Source organism: Tinamus guttatus, unplaced genomic scaffold (genome assembly GCF_059628265.1).
Source record: "Tinamus guttatus ecotype Peru unplaced genomic scaffold, ASM5962826v1 Tinamus_guttatus_pri_ptg000142l, whole genome shotgun sequence".
Lineage (NCBI taxonomy): Eukaryota > Metazoa > Chordata > Aves > Tinamiformes > Tinamidae > Tinamus > Tinamus guttatus.
In genome coordinates, this window is record NW_028288676.1 from 144,139 (window position 1) to 156,231 (window position 12,093).

A 12,093-nucleotide genomic window follows, 5' to 3' on the forward strand; every position below is an offset into this window, starting at 1 on the left:
CAAAAAGAGGCAAAGTGATTTCTTTGGAAATGTAGTTAAATTAAAAAAAAAAGGAAAGAAAAAAAAAAGAGAGAAAAAAAAAGCTCCTATCAAAGACATGTGTTACCTTTCAGCCCCCAAAAGAAACTCACAGGCAAATTATAAACTCCTGAAAATAGAAGTTTATAATGACAACAGATAATGCTTCATTACAGCAGCATCAACAATGCCACCATAACATATCACTGGACAGGTTTTATATTTTTGTACATGTTTATAGCAAATATTTGAAGACACGAAAAAGATTATTGTGCAGCTTTTCCATTAAAGGTGTGCAGTTTATCCAGCTGATAAATATTTCCTTAAATGTTTTTAAAAACTGAGATCTTTGACCTAAATATGTAGAGCACACACTAGTTGTCCTTAGTCTATATGGGATTAAGTGCACTATGAAATGCAGACACAAATGGCTTTTGAAAGCTCAACCATCATTTAGTCTGTTTCTCCACAATCAAACGCACATTACAGAATTGTTTAAGAAGGTGCTTCCAATTTCTCTGCCCAATTTCATTTCTTCTCACCAATTTCATTTCTTCTCAGAAAGAGTTTCAGCACTAACTTTTACATTGTGGGAGGTTTCTTCTGGAGACAGCTTAACACTAGTTTCACAGCCAGCAGATCCACTGGTAGCTGCAAAGATAAGAGAAGAAATTATTAGATTTTATAGATATTTTTCTATTTTTTCTTTATGGTTATACATATTTTCTTTATGTTTATAAGAACATCCATGGTAAAAAGATTTTAAAAGCAAAGCAAATGCAACAAAAGTTACCTAGCACAGAAACATACGCAATGTTACAATAAGTAGAAGATCTTAAAGTAAAAAGACCTTTAAGTTACACATTTATCAATCCATCACTATTAAAAATTCATTATGCGAACACTAAAATAGTAAATAAACCTCAAAACCACACATATTATCAGTAGGATAAGTACTTGGTTTGACCAAGTGAGCCTATCAGTAAAAACCCTGGATTTTAATAGATAAAACAGAAGAAAGCAGGTTTGAAAACCCTAGAAAGCAAGAAATTAACTCAGAACAGAAAAGCCAAAGCTGGCAGGGGTCAGAAAAAGAGCAAACAAACAAAAACATTCTTGGAGCTGCAGTACAATAAAAATCATTTCAAGTATAAGAAAGGGACTAATAATTCAACCTTCCCTATTCGCATAAATCTATCAACCTTTCCCAAGGAAAGGCTTCTAACATAGACAAGTCTAAGCAAAAGTAGTATAACTTTTTCTAAGCAAAAGTTAAAAAAAAAAGGGGGGGGGGGGGAAAAAACAAAGTAGTAAATATCAGTGTTTACCTTCAAACTCCATGACCCAACAGAGAGTAAAGTCAGCAAGTTCTTTCCGAGCAGGCTTGACCAGCTAGTTTATACCAGCAGGGCTGTCTTTAAGAGGCCCGAAATGCAACCTGACCTTGTTCTCAAAGCCTTTAAAGCAGCGCGGATGCCCAAGAGCAGACAGCGTGGCCAGCTGGCAGTTCAAGCTGCATGTGCTGCACACACCCAAAGCTGTCAGCTGCTTTCACCCAGCAGGAACGGGGAGTCCGACTGACCTCTCATGGTGCCACCCTTCCAACAGAATAGTATTGACCCAAGTATCACAGAAAAGAGGAGGAGGAACTTCCTAATAGATGCCACAGCTTACTTCCTACAAGTTATACTTACACATTTTGAAATATTAACATCTTTCAGAAAATCTTTTATTTAGTAGCTCCTTGAAACACAGGAGGTTCCATCTCTGTGTGAGGAAGATGGAACTCATTACTGTGGGGGTGACAGAGCCCTGGAACAGGCTGCCCAGGGAGGTTGTGGAGTCTCCTCTGGAGATTTTCCAAACCCGCCTGGATGCCACCCTGTGCCACGTGCTCTAGGTGTCCCTGCTGGAGCAGGGGGGTTGGACTAGATGATCTCCCTTTCAACCTCAACCAGTCTGATTCTTCTCTGTTTAAATAAACATTGTTTGGTATTAAGAGTTTGCACTGTTGGAGGGACATTACCCAATCTACTTAGCAGTAGTACTAAGCTAAAGAAAAAATCCAAAATGTACCATTAGAGCAAATGCCTAAGGATTCTTATCTGAACACACAGTTTGTAATAAAACCACATTTGGATGAAAAACTACAAAGCATGGAATAGTAATGACAAACTGGGGGGCATCCACAAACAGCCCAACTCAAAGGGAAAAAAAAAAAAAAGAATCAAGCAAGGTCACATTAGTAGTTTAAAGTCGAGAAATGATCAAAAAATAAAATAATTAAAATTATTATTTAATTGCTTTTCAAGCAATGTTGCAACTTCCAGGCCCACATAACAATGAGCAGCAAAATTCTGAAGTAGTCAAATGAAATGAAAAAAAAAGAAGAAAAAAGGAGAAAGCTTTTAACTGTAATCACATACATATGCTCCCTGCTCATGCGTATACATTTTAATCAGTAAAGGAAGTGTATTTTGTGTGTGCAGTAAGCTAGTGTTATTGATCAAAACATCAAAAAATGATTTTGTTTGAGTCTTATTGGTCTTTTTCCTCTTTCTTAATTTCCCTGTTACAAAGTTTGTGAGGAATCCTGCCTTTGAACAGTCAATTTTCAAGATGCACAGCATCAACCATTTGAATTTCCCGGGTCATTTTTCTTCTTTTCCCTATTTTGTAAATAGTAGATCTTCAGTTAGGATTTTTTTTTGTTCATTATTACTATTCATATTTGCAATGCTGTCATTTAAATAAATACCTCTGTTCATCTAAGAAAGACTAGAAAACCTGACATACTTAAAGAATAAGACAAAAATATGTGAATTTTCAGATTGCAACATTTCTTTCAAACACTCTGGAGCATAAGAGAAATCAGCTTTTAACAAAGCTTTACTGTTAGGATAACATGGGCAATGCTATGAATTCTACATGACTACTAAAATGCTCCCACCTACATATGTAGGGAATGCTACGAAAGAGTGGAGAAATTACACAATATGTAAGAAGAGAAATCCTGCAAGAAACAATTAAATGAGGTTTGTTATTCTACCTCTGCCAGAAGTTACTTACATGTGGGTATTTTCTCTATTGCTAGCCTTTCAGGCAAAGCTTCAAGTGGTGTTGGGAGAATTTTTGCAGGGGTGTATGTATTTAACAAACTCTTCCTTCCTGACAGTGGACTCATGCAAGTTGGAGAAGCTGAAAGGGGGCAGGGAAAAGATACACATCACAAATATTAAAAATACCATTATTAATAGCAAAATGCTAAAAATAACAGTGACAGAACCATGTATCTGTCTATCAAAAATCCAACAGCATGACCTTTTTTTTGGTATTTTCTCCCTTCTTGTAAATTGACAGTTCTTTACAGCTTTTAAAAGGCATCATCTTTCCCAAACCTAAACAATATAACAAAACTTTTTAAATACCGAAGAACTTTAAAATATTTATGAGCTGCGCTGATTTATCAGTAACACCAGTTTTCTTAAGATTACCTTCCCTCCTAGATGCAGAAAGCCTGCACTATCAAGTTAGCTGCTGATTCAAATCTAAAGCATATAAACTTAAAACCCCAGTTTTAAGAAAGAAGCAAACCCCCTGGCATTTATATTACTCTTGTATCAGTACTAGCACGCACAAGTTTTCTCAATGAAAGTATAATTCTTTAAACTTTTCCTCAAAACAACTGTTTTTCCACTTACCTGGCACACAAATTACAACCATCCTACTAAACAATAAAGGGGAACTAACTGAAAAACAGTTTGCAAAAAGCAATGGGAGAATTGCAAGAGGAAAGCATCTTCCCCCACACATGCACACGGACAGAACTTGCACTTTGTTTCAGGATCACACAAAACATGAAACATGCAGCTCAACTTATTAAGGGAAAAAAAAAAAAGTAATTGCAGGGCCCCCTGCATGTGAAGCAGCAAGTAGTGTCGAAGACACAGGACATCACAGCGCTTCTAGGTATAAAAAGCAGCACTGCGTCTTTACAGGACAGCGGTACAGCATGAAGCTGAAAGCACATGCTCAGTGGTAGTAAAAAGCATTCAGTGGTAGTAAAAAGCATTCACTATAATCCAGCTGCAACTGATGGGACCTTAGCGTGAGAAAATAAACCTAGTATTTCATAAAATTTTTGGTCCATTTTACCAATGAGTAGGGAAATTACCTCAATGGATTATGATAACTTTCATATAGCAAGAGGATACCAAAAAAGTTAATACTGCAGTTAATCTATGTTGTGGGTTTTTTTCTTCCTTTTCTCCTTTAAAAGAAACAACATTCTCAGTTTAATCATTTGCTATAAAATAGTGAAAAGATTAGCTAGAAAATATTTAACAATTTAAGATGAGTATAATTACAACTAAAAGCAGTACATGTCTCCTGGAGATTTTCACTTGATGGAGCAGCAACAGAGGCAAGAAATTCATCCACCTGCTTTAGAGACAGGGAATTGTGTAGGGTTTCCAAAGGGCATATAGAAGGCACCATGGAATACAGTTCAAAACCTGCAAAAAAAAATAATAAAAGAAGATTTCCAAACATAAGACAGGAATTAAGCTATTGCATGGGCAAGCATTAATGCATAAAACAAAATACTTATTTTAAAATAATCAATACATGCAGACATAATACTCCTGAAATCCTGATGTTAATACAACATGGAGTTGAAAAAAGGTGGGCCAATTTCCAGAATAAACTAAAGTTCCATGTAACGGGAACATGGGATACAAGTCCCATGCACATGTACAAGTCACATATACAAAACTGGTTTACAAACATCATATCAGTTCATGAAGAATAACCTTCCTTTAAGATTAAGTCACTAAAAGAAGTGAAGAAATGGCAGTATTTCTCCTACTCATTCTCATCTGAGGCAGAACACTGAACAGATAACTCATTCATGCAAGTGGACAGCTGTGTTGTCAACAGCTGGCTGAGACAGAAGAGCTAAAATGCTAAAGCTCTCAATGAGAAATATTTGAATAAGTCGCCTTCTATCATCTCAAGTATTCTGTGAAAACAATTGTTGTCTCAAGTATCCATGGAAAACCATGATTAGCACTCATGTACTTTTAGGTTACAGGTTTACAGATTTACACCTACCTTTGTGGATTTAAAAATCAGTACTTAAAACACTAAAAGTTTTATATATTAGCACAGGTAAGTATACCAAACGAAAATCTAGAATTTACTGTAGAATTACTCTTCTACATTAGTATTTATCATAAACCAACCATGCATATTTGTATTACTAACATATCAAACGCATTTAAACACATTGTGGCATAAAACTGCACTTCTATAAACTGAGCAAGTTGGATAACTCAGCTCTCTTCATCCAATTGCATTTCAAGAGAGGAAAATGTGTCCATTAGCGTTCTCACATATAGCTTTAACATTCCATTCAATACTATAAATGTATAGTTGCTACATTTCCTTTACGATACTTAAATGAAGAAACAATAGTGAATGAAATAATGTTTAGAATTTCAGTTCAAGGTACATTTTTTTTTTCTTTTTAAAGAAACAGCAATCTAACTGTGAGCTGTTCCCTCCCACAAAATAACAAGCATCAATATTCCTCTGCTAGCCAGGGTTCCCCATTTGATCCTCCCTTAGTGATTTACATAGAAAAAATAACTCCACAAAATTTCAACCCAAGGATGTCTGGGTTCATATTTGGATGCACCATGGCCATACTCAAATTTGAGGGAGAGCCACGCCAGCTATACAATCAACTGCAGCGTGCTTATGCCAGCTTCACTAAAGTAAAGAAAAACATTGCATTTCTGGGAAACTTTCCATGTGCAAAAGAAACACCAACACATTCTTCAGTTGTATTTTTTTTTTCTTAAAAAGACAGCAGCTAAGCTTTAGTGTAAGCACTAGAAAGGCTCGCACACATGTTAATAGCCTGTATAACTGTGCATGCATGCAAAGCGCAAACCCTTTCTTTGCATTGCAGTAAGATGCACAAGAGTTCTCTCTCTATCCTGGCAGAAGTGTCACCAGCAGCTGAATTCATTTTTTCACTTTTCAATCTTACTCTTGCACAGAATGCAGTGGGACACTGTCAGGTTCACTTTTTTTAAATACCTATTAATGTTTCAGTGCAATATTTAAAACCTGAAAGGAAATTCAAAATGGACCCTGAAAAAAAGAGGAAAAAAAAGAAAACAGCTCTTTACTTTTAGGAATTCTCCCTCTTCAGGTCTGGAGACCTCTGCTATCAGATAGCCATACCCCAGCCATACAGTATTGTAATACTTTTATATCTAAAGTATATGACTTAGAAACGCAGAAAATCTACCTAACGTGTTTTATTTGATGATTTTATGATAAGTTCTGGTAGGCATAATGAATTTGAGAAACTTAGCCAAATATTTAATAACAAAGAAGACTGACAGTATCCGTTTAATGGAGCCATTTCCTGCAAACTAACATCCTTTGGTGTTTGGCTGTATTCACTCTTTGCCCTCCAAGTGCAAGGCAAGGAAAGGGTTAACGCAGCACTTCCAAAAGCCACCCTGCTGTCTTAGGTTTAAGAGCTAGAGACACATACCACAGGAGCCTAGAAATTCCACAGAGGCATCGGACCAGCACCTAAAGAGGTGTGGGTGCTCTGCACAGAGGCCCAGAAAACAAGGTAAAGCTCCGTCAGAAGGTAAACTGTTTCACCATGTTCCTTGAACTAAAGATGAGGGGAGGGGGAAGGCTGGGGAGTGAGTCAGAAGGTGAGAGAACAATATAAAAGGAAGAGGAGGAGAGTGAAAGGGACACAGAGAATCAGAATGACAGGCCAGGAGACAGACAAAATGACACCTCTATGTTTGCATGTTAGTAGGGGAGCTCTCAGAAACCTTTATGTTTCATGGGAGCTCACATGGCATGCGATAGCTCGTGAAAGATGTGTGGTAAAACAGCTTCATTAAATGAATCAGAACCACCAATGCATTCATTAAAAGCAATTTGGATGGATCTATTTTTAAAGAATGCAGTCACAAAAGAATGCTGAGTGGAACAGAAAGTAATCCAGCTAATAAGCATCTATACTCAAATGCAGCCCTTACTTTCTGCCTTCGTAAAGTTTTGGAAATACTATCCAATTAGATTCTAAAGATAAAGAAAAGGTTCCTACATATCGTATTTGAAATATAAGGCTATAGTGGGCCTTTCTAGAGCAAATCCAAACGTCAGTCTTACTATGCCAGCTTCCTTCAGGAAACACTGCAGTGCAGCTCCCTAGGAGCTCCAAATGCAGGTAGTTAAGGAGCATTTTGCTTCATGGCAAAATGAAGCGAACACTCACTTTTCCTCAGCCTCACTCCTAAACAGGTGCATTTTGAATCTAACACAACCGTGCTGATGCTTTCCACTGCACTTGCCATGATATATCATCATTACCGTCCTTGGCCCGCAGTCGGGTGCCTTAAAACTGAAATTGAGAAATCTGGAAAAGGTACGTTAAGATCTGGTGTATGCTGAAGACCACGTGTGGTTTCCATGAGCAGGATACATTTGGGGTCTATTTAATCACGTAGAAAGTTAGGCACGAAATATTTTGCTGTGGAAGACAAAGATATAGCTCCATCCTTTGTGTTAAACCAGACTCCTACATATTTTTTTTTTTTTTTTTTTTAAAAAAAGTAGACTGAAGACAAGTTCTCTTTCATCCTTGATTCTCAAAAGGCCAATGGAAGCGACAGGCAACCCTTTCCCTGTAATTTTTTAGTGCAATATTGCAGTAATTTGCACACCCAATGAACAGAGGAGAAGTATGATCAGGTAAATTTTTGGTTCATTGACAGGTATTGTGATTCAGCAGGAATGGAACTAGAACTTCTGCTCTAATTCTTTTTTTTTTTTTTTTAATTTAGCATCACCTCAAGAAGACAGTCATGAAGTTGATTTGTCAGCTCCATTATTTGCTTTGGAATGGGAGGGAAATAGCTCAGCAAAAGGAGACAAAGAAGCAGCAGCAGCTATCAAGAAGTGTATACCCAATAAAGATCCGATACGATTGTTTTTATCTTGTACCATACAGTCTGATCACATGAGAAATGGGGGAGAATAATTTATTAGAGATCATGATTAACAGCAGCATTTCAATTTTTGAAGATTTTTCTGATGAATGAATTTTGACATCGTATTTATACTAATGGATGATAAAGAAGAGATTTAGGATATCTAATGATTACAGATATATTTGGAGTTGTGCTTGAAGTTAGGAACGACAGACGGTTGGATGATACTGTACACCCCATATTTGAAATAAAAATAAAAGGGATGAAGCAAGGAACCTTTTGTTTTCGTTTTAAAATAAAAGCAAAACGTACCATTGGTTGGGTGTCGAGCAAATGAGATAGAAAACCTTTTAACAGCAGAACCGCGTGTGGTGTCTGAGAAAGAGAAAAACAGGTACCTGAAATTCGTAACAGCTACCAAAAGAGGGACATTTTCAAAAAAGGAGAGGAAGAGGAAAGACAAAAAAAGAAAACAAAATAACCAACAAAGGAGATAAGAAGGTGTTAGAACTGAGTGGCATGCAGAGGGGATCAGGGAAAAGGGCTAAAATCTAAATAGAGGTTAAAAGAAGAAAATTTGGGCTGTTGGTAACTACAAGATGTGTCATGAAGTGTATGAAAACAAGCAGAATGAGCTGGTGATTCTGGCATAGGAGGTTATATCAGGTTAGAGTTGAACATTGAGTAGTGATTTTTTTGGGGGGAAAAACAGCAGGAATACTGTTTCATCTCAATGTTATAAAGGGATTTACATTCTGAAATCTATGGAAAGAGTTTCTGCTCTACCCCAGATTATACAAAACTGAAAACCTCCTGCTCTTCAGTAAGCCAAACCCCACCAGAATAGAGTCAGGAATCCTAAAATTTTCACCATCAGTATTTTTAAGTTAGTTTATCATTTCTCTTATTCCTTGTGTATGCTGTAAGCAATTTAGTTCAAGACCAATAAGAAATGATAAAACCAGAAGCTTGAAATGAGAAAAAGAATTTCAAAACGTAAAATTTAGTGTATTGAAAAGGGGCACTTGCTGAAATCTCTTGGCATGTATTGCAAGCCTGTGAGCTAGTGTTCAATTCAGGAGAGTAACAAGAATTAACTACGCTATTAAATCAAACACAAGCAAGCTACGGGCAATACAGAAGCAACGGAAACTCATACAATTAATACTAAGGCAAAGGATTCTAGGATTCCATGAAAATCAGTAACCTCGGATTTATCTTTAGAAGCTTAATGTGGCCCGTGGGTTGGTGCGTGCATGTGCGCGAGTGTGCACATACCATCTATGAAGCCAGAAGAAGTCAGCTTTTTACGATGAGTACGAGCATAATCCTGTAGGTTAGGTGCACTCGAAGAACCCCCGAGCACTGAGGTGCTAAACAGGCCCGCACACTGAGACCCTGATGGGAGTTAGAGAAAATACATACAACAACCAGGTGTTCGTCCATTCACATTGGGGATGCATGCAGCATGCAAGCACGGGGCTCTTACCACACAAAAGGCAGCTTTTGGCAGTGCCTGGGACACGTTCACAATATGCTTGTAATGTCAAAGTGGCACTTGGAGGCTGAAACTGTCATAATTTATTGTGCTGCTACTCCTGACCCAGCACCCTCTGCTACAGAGGGCAGACAGGATTGACTTTACCAAAGTGACTTCACGGTCTGTTTTCAGGTTTGGTAAAGAAAAGTTACCAGTTAGCGTCCAGGTAAGCAGAACCAAAGCAACAAAACAAAAGCAAGATGATGATGTAAACGCTGCGGGGTTTAAAGCTGGCGGTCCTGAAACAAATAAAAACTGGGTAATACTGCTCATTGCTTTCATCCAAATCAACCTTGGAGATGAGAGGCTGCAATGACGTACTCATGCATTTCCACAGATTAACATGGAAACATTTCCCTTTTAACCTCTATGGAATGGTAACCAAAGCAGAAATACTCTACAGTATTTCAAGTGCCTTTGTTGCCAAGGGTAGAAACTGAAAACATCTACAGGTTTTCATCAAGGTTAGCTCAAGCTTCTTCCTAGGAAAGACTTCTGTTTATTTCCATGCAATCGAAATGCTTTTGCTACCACTTGTATAGTCCTGCCACTAGGAATTTTAAGGTATCTCTGAAAGTCATACACAGAAATAAAAATTTTTATAATCCACCATATATAAGACTTACAAATGCCAGTGAATAAAACGGAAAAAAATGCTGTAATTTTTTTCCTTTCATCTTCACTATGACTCGAAGGGAAAAATGGTTCACTAGACCAACTATTTGGAGATATTTCCTTTCATTGCTTTGGATGACCCAAATGAGAGGAAACATTACTAGCACATGTGACCAATCACAGCCAAAAGAAACAGGTGCCTGGTCTGTGGCAAAAGCACCAAAAGTAACATCTTGACCTACACACACAAATATTTCATCTTCCACAAGCCATATTGTGTCACACTGACGAAAAAAAAAAAGTTGTTTAACTTAGCAAGCACACATTAAAACAGGACTTCAGTAAACGAGAGCACCTGATGTATGCATTTTACTACAGAAAAAAATATAAGTAGGGAGAAAAGTATCACAGAAAGATTAGACAAAAATGCACATTTTTACAAGGAAAGGAAAAGCTACCTCTCGCCTGATATATATATATAGCTTATGTATTTTCTATGCTGCATTTTTCCCATGAAAAGACATTTTACATTTGCAGGAAAAAAAAATGCAATATTGATTTACATTAGTGCAAAACGTCATGTTTTTGCATGTTGGTCAAATGAATGCCTGTTTCAGAGAAACAACAGGAAAACATCACTTGTATTACAAGAATTTGAAACAACACATTGAATTATAGCAAAATTAATTCTAACACTTAAAGACAGAAATTCATTTTTGAAAGGGTCTGTGTGCAAAAGCCCTGATATACCCAAGAAACTTGAAGTTTGTTTCTTTGTTACCACACCTTCAATTCCATCAATTGCCCGTGGTAGGAAACATTAACTGTCTTTAAGAAAAGTTTTAATGGTTTCCAATGTAGGCCTTTCAATCCCAGAGATTCTGCAAAAACCAACAGCTCAGTCATAAACTATGAAATCTTAAAAAGCTACATTACGCTAAAAATAATCCTGTGTACCTGTTCTGGGCAGTAAAGAGTCAGGAACGTTAACAGTCTCCAACAATTTGCTCTTTTCAACTATTATTTACGTAAAAACTTTTGCTGCAAAAAAATAAAATTGTCCCATTCAAAAGGTTGTACTGTTTCAGACAATCAGTAGATATTATTGATTACAAATACTACCTGGTCCTGGTCATGAAAAAGATTTAAATCAATTGATCAATAAATTAAATAAAAGGAAAAAATAATACAGGAAGCACAACTGTGCAGAACACCGGGCAGAAGAAAAGCTAACACGAAACGAAATGTCAATTGTATGCACATACCTAGACCAGCCTGCTTTTGTTCCAGAATAGTTCTTGGTGTTCGTAAATTACTATTGCTCTCTGATAGGACCTGGATATGGAAAACAGAAAAATAAGGAAAAGTAGAACAGGAGCATGAAATGGCTATTTAATTTGATACAGCAGCCTGTTTCAGACAGACAAGTGTTAATAAGCTGTATGATAAGTGTTAGTAAAAATATGTAAAGGAAATATGAAAGATCATGCAATATCCCCTTCTGAAGGGAGTCCGTTTTGACATATGAGTTCCTTGCAATGAAGTGGTGCAAAGCAAGCATTCAGAATGGAAAAGGACACAGACCAAGACATGTATGAGAACAGACATTTGAGACAGATTTTATTTTATTTTACCAAATGCACTCTCCTAAACTGCGCCTGTATTGAAAAAAAGGAGGGGAGGGAAGGAAAGACAGACAAGCTATTGAGGACACCATACAATCACTGACCCATGCACGGCCTCAATCAGTGTCATCCTCAGATGCTCACAGCCTTTACCAATATTTACTTTCCCTACATAGTTCTAGAATTTTCCACAATAAAAAGAAATTACGAAATTTTTTTATAAAAGAGAAGGGTAGGATCGACAGAACACCATCCATTGCCA

General features: G+C 37.1%; 1 protein-coding gene across 8 annotated transcripts in view; it reads right to left on the reverse strand.

Annotated features, from left to right (window-relative positions):
- Positions 1-359: 359 nt before the first annotated feature.
- PPIP5K2 (diphosphoinositol pentakisphosphate kinase 2) overlaps positions 360-12,093 on the reverse strand; it is a 34,914-nt gene continuing 23,180 nt past the window's right edge. For 2 of the 8 annotated variants that reach the window (XM_088521996.1, XM_088521993.1), the window contains 6 exons: positions 11,472-11,541; positions 9,330-9,449; positions 8,364-8,426; positions 4,386-4,532; positions 3,088-3,216; positions 360-669 (listed from right to left, as the gene is read on the reverse strand). In XM_088521996.1, coding sequence (XP_088378122.1) covers positions 566-669; positions 3,088-3,216; positions 4,386-4,532; positions 8,364-8,426; positions 9,330-9,449; positions 11,472-11,541 — 633 coding nt within the window. In that variant the 3' untranslated portion in view covers positions 360-565. The remainder of the gene's footprint in view (positions 670-3,087; positions 3,217-4,385; positions 4,533-8,363; positions 8,427-9,329; positions 9,450-11,471; positions 11,542-12,093) is intronic. The other 6 variants (XM_088521998.1, XM_088521994.1, XM_088521999.1 and 3 more) reach the window with 4 other exon arrangements.